Source organism: Myxine glutinosa, chromosome 1 (assembly GCF_964187855.1).
Source record: "Myxine glutinosa chromosome 1, kmMyxGlut1.1, whole genome shotgun sequence".
Taxonomy (NCBI): domain Eukaryota; kingdom Metazoa; phylum Chordata; class Myxini; order Myxiniformes; family Myxinidae; genus Myxine; species Myxine glutinosa.
Window position 1 is genome coordinate 52,609,263 of NC_136261.1, and position 18,449 is coordinate 52,627,711.

The 18,449-nt window shown below is 44.5% G+C and overlaps 2 protein-coding genes across 2 annotated transcripts in view; one reads left to right on the top strand and one right to left on the bottom strand.

Annotated features, from left to right (window-relative positions):
* Window positions 1–3,965, top strand: part of ALG6 (ALG6 alpha-1,3-glucosyltransferase) — a 40,510-nt gene extending 36,545 nt beyond the window's left edge. Inside the window, exons 12-15 of the mRNA XM_078771732.1 lie at window positions 801–871; window positions 979–1,047; window positions 2,634–2,772; window positions 2,919–3,965. Of these exons, the coding sequence (XP_078627858.1) occupies window positions 801–871; window positions 979–1,047; window positions 2,634–2,772; window positions 2,919–3,107 (468 nt within the window). The 3' untranslated portion in view covers window positions 3,108–3,965. The remainder of the gene's footprint in view (window positions 1–800; window positions 872–978; window positions 1,048–2,633; window positions 2,773–2,918) is intronic.
* Window positions 3,966–5,632: 1,667 nt separating this feature from the next.
* RNASEH2A (ribonuclease H2 subunit A) lies at window positions 5,633–18,377 on the bottom strand. The gene is made up of 8 exons (XM_068111472.2): window positions 17,508–18,377; window positions 16,444–16,515; window positions 15,825–15,948; window positions 15,551–15,638; window positions 14,025–14,162; window positions 11,374–11,461; window positions 6,016–6,136; window positions 5,633–5,861 (listed from the first exon to the last, which is right to left on the bottom strand). The coding sequence occupies exons 1-8, from the start codon at window positions 17,686–17,688 to the stop codon at window positions 5,702–5,704; spliced, it is 972 nt and encodes a 323-aa protein (XP_067967573.2). The 5' UTR covers window positions 17,689–18,377; the 3' UTR covers window positions 5,633–5,701.
* Between the last annotated feature and the right edge of the window lie 72 nt (window positions 18,378–18,449).

An 18,449-nucleotide genomic window follows, 5' to 3' on the forward strand; every position in this document is an offset into this window, starting at 1 on the left:
TTCCGACCCGAAAAGAGGTTCAAGATTGGAACCCGGGATGTGAGGACACTGAGAGAGGTGGGGAGAATTGCTCAAGTAGTAAGATAGATTAGAAATTATGAGTTGGACATCAAGGGACTACGTTACGTCAGATGGGAGGGACACGGACAAATGAGACTTGGGGAAGGAGAAACGATCCCATGTCCATGTCGAGATGATTAGCTACACGGGCGGTGTGGCCATTTTGTTGAAAAAGAGTAGACGAGTCACCCATGGAATGGCATCCTATTGGTGAAAGAAACATGAAAACAAGATTCTTCTCTAAATACTACATAATGATGATAATATAGTATGATGTGCCACTCTATGATGCCAGCAAAGAACAAAAGGACAGGTTCTACCAGAGATTGGAGCGGGTTGTAGATGAAACATCTGGACACGATGCGTTATGCATAACAGGGGACAGGATGCAAAAGTTGGCGAGGACAATGCAGGGAATGAACGCACAATGGGAAAACGTGGTGTTGGAGAACAGAATGATAACGGGAGAAGACCGGTATAATTTTACGAAATAAATGGACAATGTATAGGGAGACACCACCCGACAGAAGAATAAACAACCAGATTGATCAAAACTATGATCAGAGGAATGTGGAGGAGATCCGGAGAGGGGCTGATGTGGTATTCAGCGATCAGCAACTGTCGGTCCCACACGTGGAACTCTGACAGAGACAGGAGTACTCGCTCAGAGATCCAAAAGATTTGACGTAGGCTAGGCCAGAGTAGTGTATGCATTTACACATGCGTTGTGTGCATTTCAGGCCATCTGCTCTCTGGCTTTCTTCTTGTTCTCCTTCCAAGTTCATGAGAAATCCATCCTGCTTGCTGCACTGTAAGTTATCCAGACAACTGCTCAAACCAATCGATCGTAACCACATTATGATGCCGAAAGTGCAGGTGTGCACATGGTCTTACCATTGTATGGCTTGTTCCTTGCAGGCCATTCTGCCTGTTGCTTGTTGAAATGCCTTTTGCCTCAGTGTGGTTCTTGCTCGTCTCAACATTCAGGTGCGTTTGACTCTTCCTTGTTTGAATTTCTTCCTTTAAAACATTCTGTCGACAACAACTCAGTAATACAGCTCGATACAGCTTGTGGTTCAACAAATCGTATGGAAATATGATATTACAATTGTTATGAACTTCTCTGAGTAAGCAAATCTTTTTATGGAGGATAATTAACCTCAACCTTAAGTTTCAAATGATCCTGCAGTTTATTTAGAGTCACTTTGTAGCATCACTCACCTGTAAAACACTGAATATCCTGGTAGAACAGAGAAACTCTAATGACCACTAACGTACCATAACACAATGGCCTACTATTCTAAAAAAGAACACTAGAAGGGCACTTGGTAAGGCACATACCTCTGCCAGGCTGAAAAGTTTGTTTTGTATCCCACTGATGGCCTGGATCAGAATTCAGACCTGAAGCAAAATCGAATCGGCTTGTTCTTGTCACATAACCAACTCGTCCACCAATTTTAGTCATAACTCGTCCATAACTTTTTTAAATATCATGTTATATATCGCTTTTCGCCCAATCCCTCAATGGTGAAGAATCATTCAATCTACTATATAAGAGAGATGTCTGTCTGTGTGTGTGTCTGTGTCGCCATTTTTCTCAGAGATGGCTGAACGGATCTTCGTCAAACTTTCAGCGGTTCATCAGTGAGTGCCTGGGAGTGTTTTTGGCCAAGAAAAAAGGAAATTTTTTTAAAAAAAAAAATCTTTTTTTTTGTTGTTAAAAAAAAAAAATCGCTCGATAGTGCCAAAGCCTTTTTTTATTAATGACAGTTATATACAAGTACACATTCGCGTAAAGAAATACAAAACAATCACCAGACATTTGAACACAAATAAATCAAACAAATTCCGGAAGTGTACGAAGTTGGGAGTACGGCTTCTTCTTCTTCCTGTTCGGCATCACACGACGCAGAAACGGGATGAACGCCACATTCACCACCATATATTTAACGAAAACGTGATGAACCCCCTTCCTCCCCTTCCTCTCCTACCTCCCCCCCTCCCCCATCCTTCCCCTTCCCCTCTCTCCCCCCTCACACCCCTCCCCCTGCCTCCCCCCTCACACCCTTCCCTCCCCCTCACACCCTTCCCTTCCCCTCCCCCCCCTCCCTCCCCTACACTCGCCCCTCCCTCCCTTCTAGCTCTTCTTGTCCTATAGCCCTCCTGTCCTCCTACATCAAATACCATCACCTATCATTGACGGGCACATCCGCTAATTTTGAAAAAGAGACAAGTTAAGTTAACAAGATGTGGATATGAGGAGAGTAATGGCCAAGTGGTACAAAATGGCATTACGAATGTTTATGTGCGACATGCCAGTGATGAGCCATTCGAGGTGACAATCGATTTTAGACACTACTCTCATAATTTACATTGCTGTAGTCGCTGTTGGTGAATGCATATTGGACTGGGAGTTCAATTTTGAATTTAGCTCGCTCGATTTGATGGTTTCTTCGTCTTTTTCTTGAACCACGTGGTGTGAGTTGGACTTGTGGGACTTGAACCAAGTGGTGGGAATGACTAAGGAATCTAAAACTATCCCTAACACCTAAACCTTCTCCCGATGGTTCCAGCCTCCTGCCTTTGATGCTGAAGGACATGCTGTTCCTTCCTTATTCAATCTGTTCACTCATCTTCCTGGTCATGTGCTTGGGCTTGCTGGGAGATCACAAGGGCCTGGTGAAGTCGCAATTCATGATCACACAAATTGCGGTAAGGATGGATGCATTTCTCTTCTGTGAAATTGGAGGTGTGAGATCTGGGTGAGGGTACAAATAAATTGCAACCACCAAGAAGGAAGAGTTTAGAGATGTCCTGTTTCATTGCAATTTCCCCCTCCATCCTCAACTGTTCCCCAGTTCTGGCTGTCGGTGGCACTCATGTTCGTGCTCTCCGCAAGTTCAATCCTCATCTCACCGTCGACCTCACTTCCACACCTTTGGCCACTCGTGGTCTCAGCAGCCAGCTGTTGCCATTTCTTGGCTTTTCTCCTGTTCTTAAACATCCAACAATGTTGGGTCTATTTACCCAGACACAAAGTCGATTAACGGTCCGGTAAATATCTCGGGAAACAATTCCATGAAAAGAAAAATGGCCCCCACGAAGTAGGTGCATTGTAGTTTTCCACCTTATCATGCCACACTTAAGCAGCCATCGTGGCCTTACTACCCTGCCCAATTCCAAATCTGAACTGGTGTAATACCTTGTGAGTATTTGACACCAAAATCTCTAGAATATTTGAATTTTTCCCCACTGCGTTTAGTTACTCCACCCATGTCTTACAATACTGACTGCAGCAAGTTGTTCACCATAAGTAACATCGTGGTGGGTGTCGATCACTTCTTCATTCGCATGCAGCACAAGGCTGCACGGTGGCATCATTGGTTGCGGGCGAGGCTGTGCCACTGATGCATTGGTCTCTGCAGGTGAAGGCAGCAAGTGGTAATTTGTTCAGAGTGCTGGCAATAGCTCGCCAACTCTTCACGAAGGACACCCTGGGATCTTTAACATCCACCAACTAATGCTGGCAGACAGGACACCCTTTTAACGTCCATCGAAGGGACGGACGGCACGATACGTTGATGAATCACCCCTGTGAAACACCGGGGTGACAGTTTATACGGAGTTGGGTCGAGATTGAAACCCAGGCTAAACAGCTTTGAGGCGAGTGTACCTACCTCTAGAGTCGAGACCATCCATAGTCAATCACTGATAAACCTTCAGCTGTAATGGTATCAATGCTTGGATTTTCTGAGAATCAAGTGGAAAATGGCCACATATTTCAATGTTTTCATAAGCTACAATTTTGTCTTTTTAAATGTGAATAAAAGAACAATGTCTGTCTGTTTTTTTTCGTTTTGTATAATAAAAGGGCGAGGCTTCCGGTGCCATTCCGTCAGATTGCTCTTCTTGTCCTATAGCCCTCCTGTCCTCATACATCAAATACCATCACCTATCCTTGACGGGCACATCTGCTAGTTTTGAAAAAGGAGGCTTTCCTGGGAAGTAATTATCATACAACAATTAATTAGTTCGGACATTCAAATATCGAAGTTGTCTTGTTCTTCATCTTTGCTTCACCTCTTTCTGTAACAGTATAGAGCTCGAGTCGAGGCTGGCTTGAAGGACACCATGTGTCACTGACCGAACTTCCAAGAATGAATTAAAAGTGCACATGGAATGAATAAAACATTAAACACTAAATTGACAAATAAATGTAAAGTCTGCATCTTCAAAATGTATTTACAGATCAGTTCTTCATAAAACATAAAAATGTTTATGGGTTCAGTATGCTGTTTATTAAAAAAAACGTTATTCCCAATTATAATACGAGTTCCCTGACAAGGAACTTCGATGCAGGAGGAGGCCATTAGGCCCATTAAGCCTGGGCAATGGTTATCAACATATGGTTATTTGTCCATGCCCTATCCTTTTTTTAATTTATTCTTTGGTACGACTCAGCCAGGGTTCCCATCACTTACTTCCCAGACGCAGAGCAGACGGTCTAAGCATTATCGCCATTATCCGAACCTGGTGTTGGCTTAGTGGTTAGGGTGCCGGCTTGGGATCCTAGGATCCTGGGTTCGAATCCCGGTCGATCGCTAAATGAACGCCAGGGGGGTTGACTCAGCCTGTCATCCTTCCGAGGTCGGCAAATTGAGTACCAGCTTGCTGGGATGAATGATCCCGGTGTGTACCCCGATTCAGAATAGGCACACCGTATCCCTGCGCATCGTAAGAGCGTGACCAAGGGTTGGCGTCAGGAAGGGCATCCGGCCATAAAAACATTGCCTCAAACAGGGAACCATGATTATCATGGGGCCCGCAAGGCTAGCCCCCGCTCTAGCAGGGAAAATGGCCTTAAAACGATCATTCATTCATCCGAACCATTATTATCTATATAATAATAGCGTAAGGACTCGACTTTGTTATCCCTTTCACGCCGCACCCAGTGACCCGATGCCCACGGCACTAATGGATTTACGATCTACGAACCGCGCCCTTTGTTTATCACGTACAGCCATACTCGAAAAATCTGAATTAGCCGACGTTGGGGCCCAAAAGCATCCGATTAACTGCCGATACGACGCCATCGTATTGGCGTCTGCTGGGCGAAGGCGAAGCAAGCCGTCTGCTGATTGGACAGGCGAAGGCGAAAGCAAGCCGTCCACCGAGTGCACAATCCAGAGCATGCATTTGTGCCGGTGTCGGCGATCGTTGTTCATATACGCACTCTTCATTCTTCTCATCTTTCTTCCTAACTCTTACTCGGACAAGCAAATCCCCTATGCCATCCATAATGGTACATTCTATCCATACACCACATCCTCCCTTCCGTGGATGTTCCACGGGTTTCGGCTAGTTATCATTATTACGAATCATTATGATTAACATTAACCGAACCATTACAAACCTTTATGCCTGACGTTTTTTTTTCTTCAGACCTAAACCTTTCCAGGTTAAACCCTGGGAAACTGTTTTCTAATCATGTGTCCATCAAACCGCCTGTAAGAATGTAATGTGTGCTCCATTTCTCTAATGTCACAACAAAAAAACAACTAAGCAAAAAAAATCTCCGTGGTGAACATTTTATTAAAAAGAAAAGCAAAACTACATCCACGTTATGAAAAAGGTTGCACACTTACAGAGTTAGAACTTGACACAAGTTTCGCTCCTTGAAATATCGATGTGGGGGCAAGGGGAGGGGATTGTGTCTGGCTGGGCTGGTGCGGTTCAAAAAGGGGAGGAGCGATGTTTTTCCATTGTTGGTAGAACCCTCTTCCTCTTCATTCTCATGCTCCCTGTTGAGAGTTTTGGGTTGAAACAAAAATACTTCAATATCTATCGATAACGTCATAGAGACGAACCCTGCCTGAAAAATAATCAGTTAGCGTTTATCTCTCCCTCGCCCCCCGAATCCTGTACAAAAACCTTTCACCTCCGGAGTACACTTACCATGTTACGGGGATCGAGTCTTGGAGTGCTGTCTTCACCGTGCTCCAGGAGAAACGAACGAGGCGAGGGTAGCCAAACACCGGATTCATACAGCGGGTTAACCATGCACGTGTCTTGGGATCTAAGCAACAACGGGTTAGGATAACGTTTTGGGTCAATTACCCAACATCGTCAATAACTTTTTATATTTACACTGATATTCTGGGCTGCAGTTACCTTGTGGAGTATCACTGACAGATTAATGAAAAATCACTCAGAGCGGCACCTGGCAAAACCGAACGGCACTCTGTAGAGCGCATACCTACGCCAGGCTGAACAGTTTACGTTTTGTATCCCACCGATAGGCCGGATCTGAACCTTTTTTTTTTGAGACGTCATGCTATATGGCATTTTTAGCCCCATCACTCATTGGTGAAGAATCAATTTAGAAACTTCTCTTGTCCGGATCCGGATTCGGATCTTCACCAACATAGAATCAATTGTTCCTTGTTGCACAACCAACCTGTTCACCAGGTTTCACCCGAATCCACCCATAACTTTGAGATATTGTGCTATACCGTATATCATTTTTGGCCTTATTTCTAATTGGTGAAGAATCACTTAAAGAATTCTGGTATCCAGATCTGGATCCTGACTAAAAATGTGCGCTGCTGTCCTTGGCCGGTCACACCTACATGCACAACAAAATTCAGAACGATTCCGTGAAAACTGTGGGAAAAAAATCGTGCGACAACAACAACAACAACAACATGCATTTTAAAGGCCATTTTCCCTGCTAGAGCGGGGGTTAGCCTTGCGGTCCCCATGACAATCTTCTCCATTTTGTCCTATTTTCTGCATCTCTCCTTGTTAACCCCCTTGCCCGCATTTCTTCTTCCACCATCTTTAGCCAAGTCTTTCTCGGTCTTCCCCGTCTTCTACTTCCTTCTACATTCATTTCCATCACTCTTCTCAACCAGTCACTTTCATCCTTCCTCAACACATGACCAAACCATCTCAACCTGTTCCTCTTCACAGCATCAATCACAGGCTCTATTCCCATCATCTTTCGCAATTCATCATTTGTCTTCCTCTCTCTCAACGATACTCCGCACATCCGTCGAACCATTCGTGCGACAACACAACAACAACAACATGCATTTTAAAGGCAATTTTCCCTGCTAGAGCGGGGGTTAGCCTTGCGGTCCCCATGACAATCTTCTCCATTTTGCCCTATTTTCTGCATCTCTCCTTGTTAACCCCCTTGCCCGCATTTCTTCTTCCACCATCTTTAGCCAAGTCTTTCTCGGTCTTCCCCGTCTTCTACTTCCTTCTACATTCATTTCCATCACTCTTCTCAACCAGTCACTTTCATCCTTCCTCAACACATGACCAAACCATCTCAACCTGTTCCTCTTCACAGCATCAATCACAGGCTCTATTCCCATCATCTTTCGCAATTCATCATTTGTCTTCCTCTCTCTCAACGATACTCCGCACATCCGTCGAACCATTCGTGCGACAACACAACAACAACAACATGCATTTTAAAGGCAATTTTCCCTGCTAGAGCGGGGGTTAGCCTTGCGGTCCCCATGACAATCTTCTCCATTTTGCCCTATTTTCTGCATCTCTCCTTGTTAACCCCCTTGCCCGCATTTCTTCTTCCACCATCTTTAGCCAAGTCTTTCTCGGTCTTCCCCGTCTTCTACTTCCTTCTACATTCATTTCCATCACTCTTCTCAACCAGTCACTTTCATCCTTCCTCAACACATGACCAAACCATCTCAACCTGTTCCTCTTCACAGCATCAATCACAGGCTCTATTCCCATCATCTTTTGCAATTCATCATTTGTCTTCCTCTCTCTCAACGATACTCCGCACATCCGTCGAACCATTCGCATTTCCACCCTTTCCAACCTTCGTTGCTGCTCTACGTTCATTACCCATGTCTCGCTCCCATAAATCATAACACTTCTCACACATGCAGCATACACCTTTCCCTTCAGCTTCAACGACACTCCCCTCATCAGCACGCCACTCAATTCCCGAAACTTCTTCCATGCACATCTCACTCGAGCAACCGTTGCGGAGTCTGATCCACCTTCTCCATTCAGCATGTCTCCGAGGTAGCAAAATGTTTTCACACCTTCCAGCTTCACGCCGTCTCCAAGATCCAACTCAACATTTCCTCCATCTGCAGCTCCCTCTGTGCACACCTTACATTTGAATGTAGCTGCCACACTGGTTAATGACCCTCTCAGACCACTACATTTTTGATGAACCCACTCAGCGCACATTGTACACTGAATGGAGTTCACTCCGACACCCTTCCTACACACAGCACAGGGCCACTTCCCAGTTCTTTCCACCTCACCACATGCTTTACCACTTGCCATCACCTTCGTCTTTCCGATATTCACCTTCAGACCTTTTGTCTCCATACATTCCTTCCACGTGTTCATCTTTTCCTTCAGTCCATCCATACTTTCCGCAATCAACACCAGATCATCTGCATACAACAACTCCCACGGTAAACCCTCCTTTACGTTCTGAGCCAGCACCTCCATCACAGCTACAAATAGTAGTGGACTTAGTACCGACCCCTGATGCACTCCCACCTTCACCTCAAACTCACCATTGTTCCCGTCCTTCGTCCTTACAGCTGTGCGCGCTCTTTTGTACATTGCCATCACTACTCTGATCAACCATTCCTCCACTCCTAACTTCCTCAATGCCCATGTCAATACTTTGCGTGGAACCCGATCGAATGCTTTCTCCAGATCAACAAACCCAAGAAACAACTTCTTCCTCTTCTCCATGTACTTCTCCTGCAACTGCCTCACAATGAAAAGCGCGTCTGTCATTCCTCTTCCTTCATTGCTTTTATCGCTTCCTCAACTTCCTTCTCAGTTATCTTCTCTGCCGGTCCTAAAACTGGGTTACTCTCTATGTTGCCATCCCATTCATTCTCTGTATTCAACAGCATTTCCATATATTTTTTCCATCTTCCTTTAATTCCATCTGGGTCGACAACGATTTGTCCCACTTCATCCTTCAAGCAGCTCACCCCCATCACATCACACCTCTCTTTCGCTATCTGCTTTGCAATCCTGAATACTGCTTTCTGACCCTCTTCCGAATCCAAGCGTTCTCCGAACATTTTCCTACATGCCTCCTGCGCCTTTGCTACCTCTTTCTTTGCAGCCTTCCTGGCTGCCTTATAACTTTCATGCTCTGCTGTTTCTGCTCCCGTACCCTTCGCCTTCTGCCACTCCTTGAACTTCTTCCTCTTCTCGTCAATCCTCTCCGTGCGACTGCGAATCCGAACTCCGTGCGACAACAAATGAAAAAAATCACTCGGAGCGACACTTGGCAAAACAGAACAAAGTAGAGCAGCACTCGGTAGAGCACATACCTCTGCCAGGCTGAAGTTACATTTTGTATCCCACTCATGGGCTGTATCTGACCCAAAATCGAATTCGCTTGTTCTCGTCACCTAATCAACTCAAATCCACCAAGTTTTTGTCATAACTCGTCCACAACTTTGAGATATTATGATATGTATAGTTTTTGGCCCAATCTCTTAATTGTCAAGAATCAAATTCTTGTATTCGGCTGTGAATTCGGATCTTCACCAAAATACAACTGATTCGTCTTTTCACAGACCCAACCTGTCCACCAAGTTTCGTCCAAATTCATCCACAACTTTTTGAGATCTCATACAATATCGTTTTTATCCGCATGTCTCAATGGTGAAGAATAACTAAAAATTTTAATGTTCTCGTGTCCCGATTCGGATCTTCACTAAAATTGTACGTTGCTGTCCTTGGCCAGTCACCGGCATAGACATTTTCAGAACTGCTTGAAAACTGTGTCCAGAAATTGTGTGACAAACACACAGACAAACAAGAAAGATGTCGTGCAGAGCACGATACTTGCGATATCACTAAAAAAATTGAACTTAAAATAAATAATTGGCAGTTCAATTCAAAGTCTTCAAACCTAGCTTGAATTTAAAAAAAAATTCAAACCCCTCTGGGCTGGTGCTCCTGCCTCACACCTAGCTTGTCTTCACGCTGTTGAAACCAAAGCTTTCAGAATCATTGGAATCTCCCGCGATGACGCTAACTCTGAGGGAATTTCACTCACTCATCGCAGGCAGGTTGGTGGTCTTTCTGTCTTCTACTGACTCCTCTCCAGCCTTGCTCCCCCAGCTCTCTCTGGGCTCTGTCCCCCAAATATTCCTACAGGTCGCACAAGATCTGCCTGCAACCCTCTTCTGGTGAAATTGCCAAAATCAAGACCCTCTGCTCACCTTCACTCCAATCCTCTTTTCTCCCACCTCTGGAACAAACTCCCTTACTCTCTTCAATCCCACTACTCCCTCCAGGTCTTTAAAACAGCTGTTCACCACCATCTCGTCTTCCCTCATCCAAAACCTTGATCTCTTCTAACCCCGTTAATTCACCCCAGATCCACTTTTTTTAAATTTTTATCTCGACTTCTTTCTTTCCTGGAAGTACTTGCAGTGTCCATGTGTTTTATACCTTTCCCACCCCTCTCCTCCGCCTTCCCATGCCTCCTACCCCCAAGTCCTATCCCTACCACAGATCTCCCGTTGTCCCTGTTCTCTGCTGTTGTACTTGTGTGCTTCCCTCTCTCTCCCCATCTCGTCTCCCACTCCCTTTATTGTACGTTTTGTGTGTCCGTTTGTCTTTTCTTTTTTTTGATTGATGTTAGCTCTTTCAGGAGCCTCGATCTTGTATTAAAAAAAAAAAAGAGACAAAATATGCAAATCCTGTTCAAATTTTAAGTCCATCAGATGAAAATTGAGGATTTTAGAAATTGCACCCAAGTTGTTGACCTTTGGCATATGTTGACCTTTTGGCCTATGGTAACCTCAAAATAATTGGTGGTTGGATTCAGTGGCCTGATATGCAAATCCTCTTCAAATTTCAAGTCCATCGGATGAAAATTGACAATTAAAAAAATTTGGCCTATGTTGACCTCAAATATAATTGGTGGTTTAATTTGCAGACCTGTTGTGCAAATCTTCTTCAAATTTTAAGTCAATTGGATGAAAATTGATGATTTTAGAAATTGCAGCCAAGTTGTTGATCTTTTGAGCTCAAAATCAATAGGCTTCTTGCTTATGACCAACTCTACCATTTTGTGAACATCGGTTTAAAATTGTGACCTGTGGATGATGGACAGACAGACAAACAGACAGAATAACGCACGAGACCAAGCAATATACTTGAAAAAGTTTCGATTTTTGCAAGTAACAAACAGACACTACCGACCAACATACTTGGCCAAAACTGTCAAAGTGAGGGATGTGCGTCGTTTTGAAGAATAGACAAAGCATAGCATACCATTGGGATATCCAGATCCATAGTCTGCATCGGGATTGTCAAATGCCTCGACAAATTTCCAGCCTTTGAGCATGGAATCTCTGGTTACCTGCACGATCAGGAAATGGAACAAAATTCATATAATAATCACCTTCACATCCTGTGTTGTCGCATGAAGCCTAATGTAATGTAATAAATCAGGTTGGCCGTGTTTTGTGCATTCCATCTGAACCCGTTGCTCAGGTTGAAAGGAACCCAAGTTCAAATTCCACAAAACGTATGAGTTTGGTCATTGCCTATGAATATCCTTGTAATTGATGAGGTCCACTGATATCTATGAATACATGCAATGTGATGGGCGTACATGCTTCTCCATGAGCCTTCGATCAACGTAGAAAAATAAAAATAACTAAGAAGGCCAATGTTTCTGCCGTGTTCCGAGCAAAGTATGAGGGCTACCGTATAATAAGTCAATGCCTCCTGGTTTATTTCTGACAATTTGTCAACTATCGCAAAACAACTTCGACACAGACATTACATTCAATCATCTTTCCACTGAAGTCGCCAAAAATGACAGGCGACGGTTTTGCATTACCCATCCACGGAAAAATTTCTTCCCTTCATTCTCTCATGTGGATTTTCTTCTTTTTCTCACGTAAATCATATCCCATAATGTCTGTGTGTGTATGTATGAGTGTGTGCACGTATATGTGCTTGCGTGTGTGTGTGTGTGTGTGTGTACCCGTGTATAAACTGTTTGATATCACAGGGAGGGTGTTGCATCACAGATTGTACTGACCCACGGATGGACGTTCAGCTGGTTGCTGGCATTATTTTTTTGTCTACAACTGTTGGTTGGTATGATGGACACGAAATTTTCACCACAGGAGTGCCTCCTACTGTAGAATATTTTAATGATAATTATGATGTAATATGGTACAGGGGCCATCTTGGAAAAACCGAAAACCGTTGCACCTCATCTCCAAAACGGCGTCATTGATGCCATGATGACGTCACAAGTCGACAGGGATAACACTGTCTGGTCAGTTTGAAATTTCCTGAGCGTCATCTACGCAATTATATAAATTGATGATGTCATCGCTCACGTGGCGTAGCAGCTATACTGGATGAAAAAGAAAAAAAAACCTTATAAAACAGAAGAGTTGGCGCACACAAAGTTGACTGCGCAGCGCAGAGCAAGTATTCTATGAATATCATCTGGTTTAATTAGTTGGTGTCTTTCACACAAGTTGGTGTCTCATATTGTGAACATCAGTAAGCATGTATTGTATTATAAATCAATGTCCTGTCCTGTTATTCAATTATTCAAATGGTGGTTACGTGCATTGCGGCTCTCAAAATATTGTAGTTTTGACCAAATTTGAAAAGATGGCTCGTCCAGTATTTCGGATTGCTGACCCCTGGCCTAGCGGTATGCACACTCGTCTCTACTATCGAGCCTGGGTAAGAATCTCGGTCCAGCTATAAACTTTCATCTAAGTGTGTGTGTCGTCCCTGGGATAGACGTTAAACTTGGCATTCCGTCTGCCCACATTAGTTGGTGAACATTAAAAATCTCATGGTGTCCTTCGCAAAGAGTAGGCGAGATATCGCCAGCACCCTAAACAAATTACAAATTCCTGCCTGAACTTAACAGAGCGTCCGGCCTGGCTAGCCGATTCGTCAAAGACGGGCCAAAAACTTCCCTCGGCCAACCCGTCGAGAATGTGGGAATAATTGGAGCCGCTAAAGAAGAATATATCGTGCCAGGGGTTAAAGTTTAATTTGGTGATTTATTGATAAAGATATCCACTTTATAATCATTTACAAAGAACAAAGCTTGCCACCTTCAGTAGAACACATTCCTGGCACATTCCCTGGCCGACCTAATAAGGTGGGAATCATTTGAAGACCAGAGACTTAAAAAAAAAAGAAAAGGCATTGCTTCTGGGTCAATCTGTTATATAATGGAGGGAAGGTATGTTGTATGCATGTGTGTATGATCTATTCCTCCAAGAGGATTTGACCAAGGTAGGTGAAACTTTCAGGTATTAATGAGGGCACCTTGAAGTTGTGCATGCACAAGTCTGTTTGATTCCATCAAGTTTTGAATAAAAAAAAACATTTCCGCACGTGTAGGCCTTTTTTTCCTATGGGGAAGCTAGTCAGCGGGGCGAGAGCAATTGGATTTTCCGAGCTAAATAACCATGATGCATTATATATATATATATCCACAAAGCAGTGGGCTCGGCCTGTGTTTGCTTCATATACGTAGCCTGGGTTATTGTCCCCAACCCCTCCAACAAGGTCAGAGATGGCAGAATTTGACATGAGCTCCGTCTAACCGATCGACTGACCGATCATCTGTCCATGCACTTTTGTTTGTGCGATAATTCAAAAACCGTTGAACATTTAGCTTTCACATTGCAGATATCTATTCGTCATGCCATCATCTCAACCTGAGTAGATCATGGCGGTGATTGGTCGAATTCTGTTGCCATTGCAACCATTAGCAAACTTACTATTATGATTGAAAAAAACAAAAAGGGCAACGATCGTGGTAAAATAATACTGATCTTGGCACAATTATGGTATCACAATACCATAGATTAGCAAACTTACTATTAGGACAAAACAAAAAGGGCAACAATTACAGTAAAAGAAGTACTGACCTTTGCACAGATACTCGCGGCACTGACAATGGGGAAAAGGGCATCTGCTTTGGCCCTCACAGTGATTTCTATCCCTGGGAACACTGCTCTCAGTCGTTCTTCATACCGCTGAGCCATTCCCACCGTGTCCACATACACCTGGATAACCAAACGTGCGTTAGCTCTGCAAGGATACTACTCACCCACCTTATCAAAGTTACTGTTGCCTTTAGACACAGAAATAACATTGGCCTGAGAGATAACCTGATATTGGGTAGGGTGCAGTTAAACAGTGATCTGCAAAGGTCAAGGGGGTAATTCCATCCTTGAAAGGAAGCAAAATGTTTTCCTCTCAGATTTCCACATAAATGGTTAGCTCCACTCATTAGTTCCTATTTTTCCCTCCTATGGAATCAACTTTTTTATTTCAGTTTCCAATCGAGGTCTTCAAGAGAGCTCTTCACCACTATCTCAGGTGTCCAAAGCCATGATATTTTCTACACCCGTTAAACTATCCCCCACCCATCCCAAACTTTTGCTGATGTATCCATCTTGTCCACTCCTTGGGTTTTCCCCTACTTCTGAAAAATATTTTTCTTCAACCCTTCAAATACCAATTTTATTTTCGTCAAATTATATACTTGAACCTTGTACAACACAAATCACCCTTTTAACACTTTCAAAACCCTTCTGCTTATCAGTATTGGATAACACATTGCGGCATTTTACGTCACCATGACCACTCAAATTTGCAGCATGCGGACCCTGTCCATGTCCTTGCTTCTCAAGACTGCGTGGGTTAAGGTGTTCTATCAACTCCTTAGTTTCAACATTATGAATCAAAATGATTCGCAAAACCACATATTCAACTTTCATCCTCGTCGGCTTCGGTAAGAGCGGATACACTCAAAGTGGTGCGTCCACTCCAAATCTGGAATGTCGGTGGTTCAAATCCCAGCCGAATCATACCGAAGACTTAAAAACTTGAGGTACCTGCTGCTTCCTTGCGTGACCCGCATTTGAAAGGATAAGAGGATGGTCAATCCCCATTGGTTGGCATCCATGCCGGAGGAGATGTGGCGCCATTGTTGTGACATCACGGGTACCGAGATTGCCCTAGGAGGTGATGGCGCTTCCCCCAAACTCAGTGATTGTGTTTCTCTCATGCAGTTGTCTGTATGTCCATGTGTGTGAGATATGTGTGTTGTGTATTTGGCAGCTCCATTGCGAGCCTCAGATTCCACAAGTACAACCGCCGTCGGAGCAAAATTAGTCTTCCTCTGACGAACCAACAGTGACTAGCAGTTGTAGTAGCCCAGCAATGAAGCTAACCCCAGACATCAAGCAAAAACAATTTGTCAAACGCCAAGTTGTACGAGTATCAAAGTCGTATCTCGTGAATACGTGACAGAACATTATCACATGTTATTCAAACAAAGATAGACACATCCCAAGACCAAAGAACGCCGAGTGACAGCACCGCGATGTGATGAAGCGAGTCTGAGCGTACAAGAATGACGCGATAACAGGTGGTCGACCCCACAAACCTCTGCAAGCTGCACCCCACCATCCAGTGCACGCTGAATTAGGCCAATCGCCGTATCATGGGAAAGAGCATTCAAGTTGTACTTGTGTCTTGGGAAAGGAGGTGGACAGGTGGCACGCATTAGATTTCTGTCTGCCAACTCCAGCAATGCAAGCATGAGCACGCACATCATCATTTAGTCAAAAATCTGTTATCACCGTTTTGTAGGTAGAAAACACACCCCGTGCAGGTGGGAACCCGTGTGTGGAACGAACCACCAACTTGGAATGCAATACCTGCGCTGCATGCAGTTAGAGATGTAATTGGGAGACAGAGCTTGCACGAGGTATCCGATGAAGGGTGTAGTATGAAGTCGCTGGAAAATCTCGTCCCTCTGCTTCTCCGACAATGCCTTGGAGTCTGTGGTGCGAACAGGAAAGCACCAAAAAGGGATTACCTTTCAGATTCGTTTGCATTTGGAGACGGACCATTGCTGAAACCGTTGGTACATCGGTGCTTCAGAATACAAAAGTATAGCTGAGGGACGACGCCAGGCCCCATCGCTCATCAAAAAGATGTTCAACGCTCTTTGGAGCCCCTTACGTATTGGAATTCTCCTATACATTCTCATTCCTCTCTTTTGTTCCCAACTCCCATAACCTTCACTTCATCTTATCCATTGCCTCTTTCTCCATTTAGACATGCCTTGTTGGGAGATAAATAATAATAACACCCATGAGGCAAGGCTTGTGATGCAGATGCACATCCATTGGAAGGGAGCTTTGGGAGGAGGAGGAGGAGGAGAGGGAGGAGGAGGAGGAGGAGGAGGAGGAGGAGGAGGAGGAGGAGGAGGAGGAGGAGGAGGAAGAAGTTATAGAAGATGAAAAAAAAAACTTTTCAATCATAGGACTTCACCTGCGACTTTGAGTTCCTCCAGGTTTTCCTTGCACGTGAGAGGGCAGAAACATGCGGCATACACCATGGGGCCTGCAAGATAGCAATAAAAGGTGAGGCCTATAGTGCCAGTCTACAAATGAATGTCTCGAAGTTTAAAAAGATTCAGAAAATGCACTTCGGAACACAAAAGTTTCTGCCTTCTTTTTCTTTCAATGCTGCGATTATTCCCCCCTTCTTGCGGGGGTCAGCCCCCAGTGAAAAGTTTTCGCCCAAGTCTTTCAGGAACCGGCTGCCCAGGCCTGAGGTTCGACCGCAGGCATCAGGAATTTGCAACTTGTTTCAGGGCGATGGTGGTGATGGGCCGACCGTTTGTGAAAGACTCCGTGGAATCTTTGACGTCCACCAGCTAATGCTAGCAGATGGGACAACCAGCTTTATGTCCATCTGAGATGGCGCGCGCGTTGATGCATATCCCTGCCTGCGAAGCATCGGGATGGTCGTTTATAGTCATACAGGAAATCAAACCCAGACAGGGAAGCACCAATCCGGAATTTTGTAGTTGGTCGAGGAATCGAACCGAGGATAGCCGGCTCAAAGGTAAGGGTGCTACCTATTGTGTGCAGTTTCCATGGCAACCATTAGACTACAATTGCCCAGTTTCATTCACGTTTAACTGTGCGATGGTCTCCCACATAGAAAAGGCTTAATTCCGTTTTCATCAATCATGGAGTGTCACAGAAGCCGAATTTAATGGGTTAAAAAAACGATTTTACAGTAAAGTGTAGTACCAGCATGATCTCATGGAGGTGACGTGATCGCACCGGCTCCTGAAGTTGGCAAGTTATCATTGGCATCCTGAAACAAGTTCCAAATCCCTGAAACCTCCAGTCGAACGGCAAGCCTGGCCAGCCGGTTCGTGAAAGACTTGGAGACGAAAGATGTCCTCCACAAGACAGTGGGAATAATTGATGGCTGCATATTTAATCATAATGACTGATGGTGATGGGATCGATGGGTGCATAATGGGGTAGGGTTGAGAGAGGGGGGAAACAGTAATAAAGGAATGGAGGATCATATCATACCCAGGACAGGGCCCCGTCCCGCCTCGTCCACTCCAAGTACGCAGGGCCCAGAGAGACACTCGGTCGGAATGCGAGACAGCTCTCCTCCTTCTCCCTGCGGACTCCCGTCGTCTCCACACAACGATCGCTCTGCATCTTGCTCGTCTCGAACATTCTCTCCGACGTTCTCTTCACCCTCCATTTCCCGCCGTGCAGTTACCTGGGGGTCCGGGGGGGAGGGGGGTGTGGGGGTGTGGGGTCCGTCCAGTGGGTGGCGCGTTTCGCTTCTAATCGGTTTCCTTATGCGGAATTTCGACGCAGCATGTCGTTCGGTCCAATAAACCTGTGCAATGGTTGCCAACCCATGGTTGTTTGTCCATGCTATAAATGGACGAGTTGTGTATACGTGTGTGAGGCGTTTGTTGTGAAGTTCTACTGGAGCTTTCTGATGTAGAATGTGATACACCGAAATTATCGATATGATCTTCTGAGTTGATTAATCTCATTAATTACAAATAATCCAGGAAAAAAAGTCCATGTTTTAAACGCGCGCCATGTTGAGGTGTATATCGCAGCTTAATAGGTCCTTCCACGGCATGGCGTTCTAATTACAAAATAAATAACAATAATAATGATAACATTTTAACAAAACGTATATTAATTAATACTAATAATATCAACAACAACAGTATAATAGTAACATCATTTGGCAATAATAATAACGAACATATAATCCCCGCCCTGGATCAAGGACAACTGTCAACTGGGGTTAGTGAAAGGCAAGCTGAAAGCTGATGCTTAAGCACGACACTCTACAGACAGCAGGCACTACGGCGGTGCTTTGTTAGCAAGCGATTAAGAGGTGCTTCGTTGTATTAGCAAAAACTAGCAAGGGTACCCACCCTATGGGCGGGGCTTCAATTGGGAGGCCCAAATGAAAAGGAAAAAAATCAGAAATTGAAG

What these genes read in the sequence shown, in the direction of transcription:
- RNASEH2A (XM_068111472.2), bottom strand. Translation starts at nt 17,688, where the DNA reads ATGGAGGGTGAAGAGAACGTCGGAGAGAATGTTCGAGACGAGCAAGAT. An exon ending in TGGATCTGGATATCCCAATG is followed by an intron (nt 6,137 to 11,373) that starts GTATGCTATGCT and finishes GTTGTTGCTTAG; the next exon opens with ATCCCAAGACACGTGCATGG. An exon ending in GACTCGATCCCCGTAACATG is followed by an intron (nt 5,862 to 6,015) that starts GTAAGTGTACTC and finishes AACTCTCAACAG; the next exon opens with GGAGCATGAGAATGAAGAGG.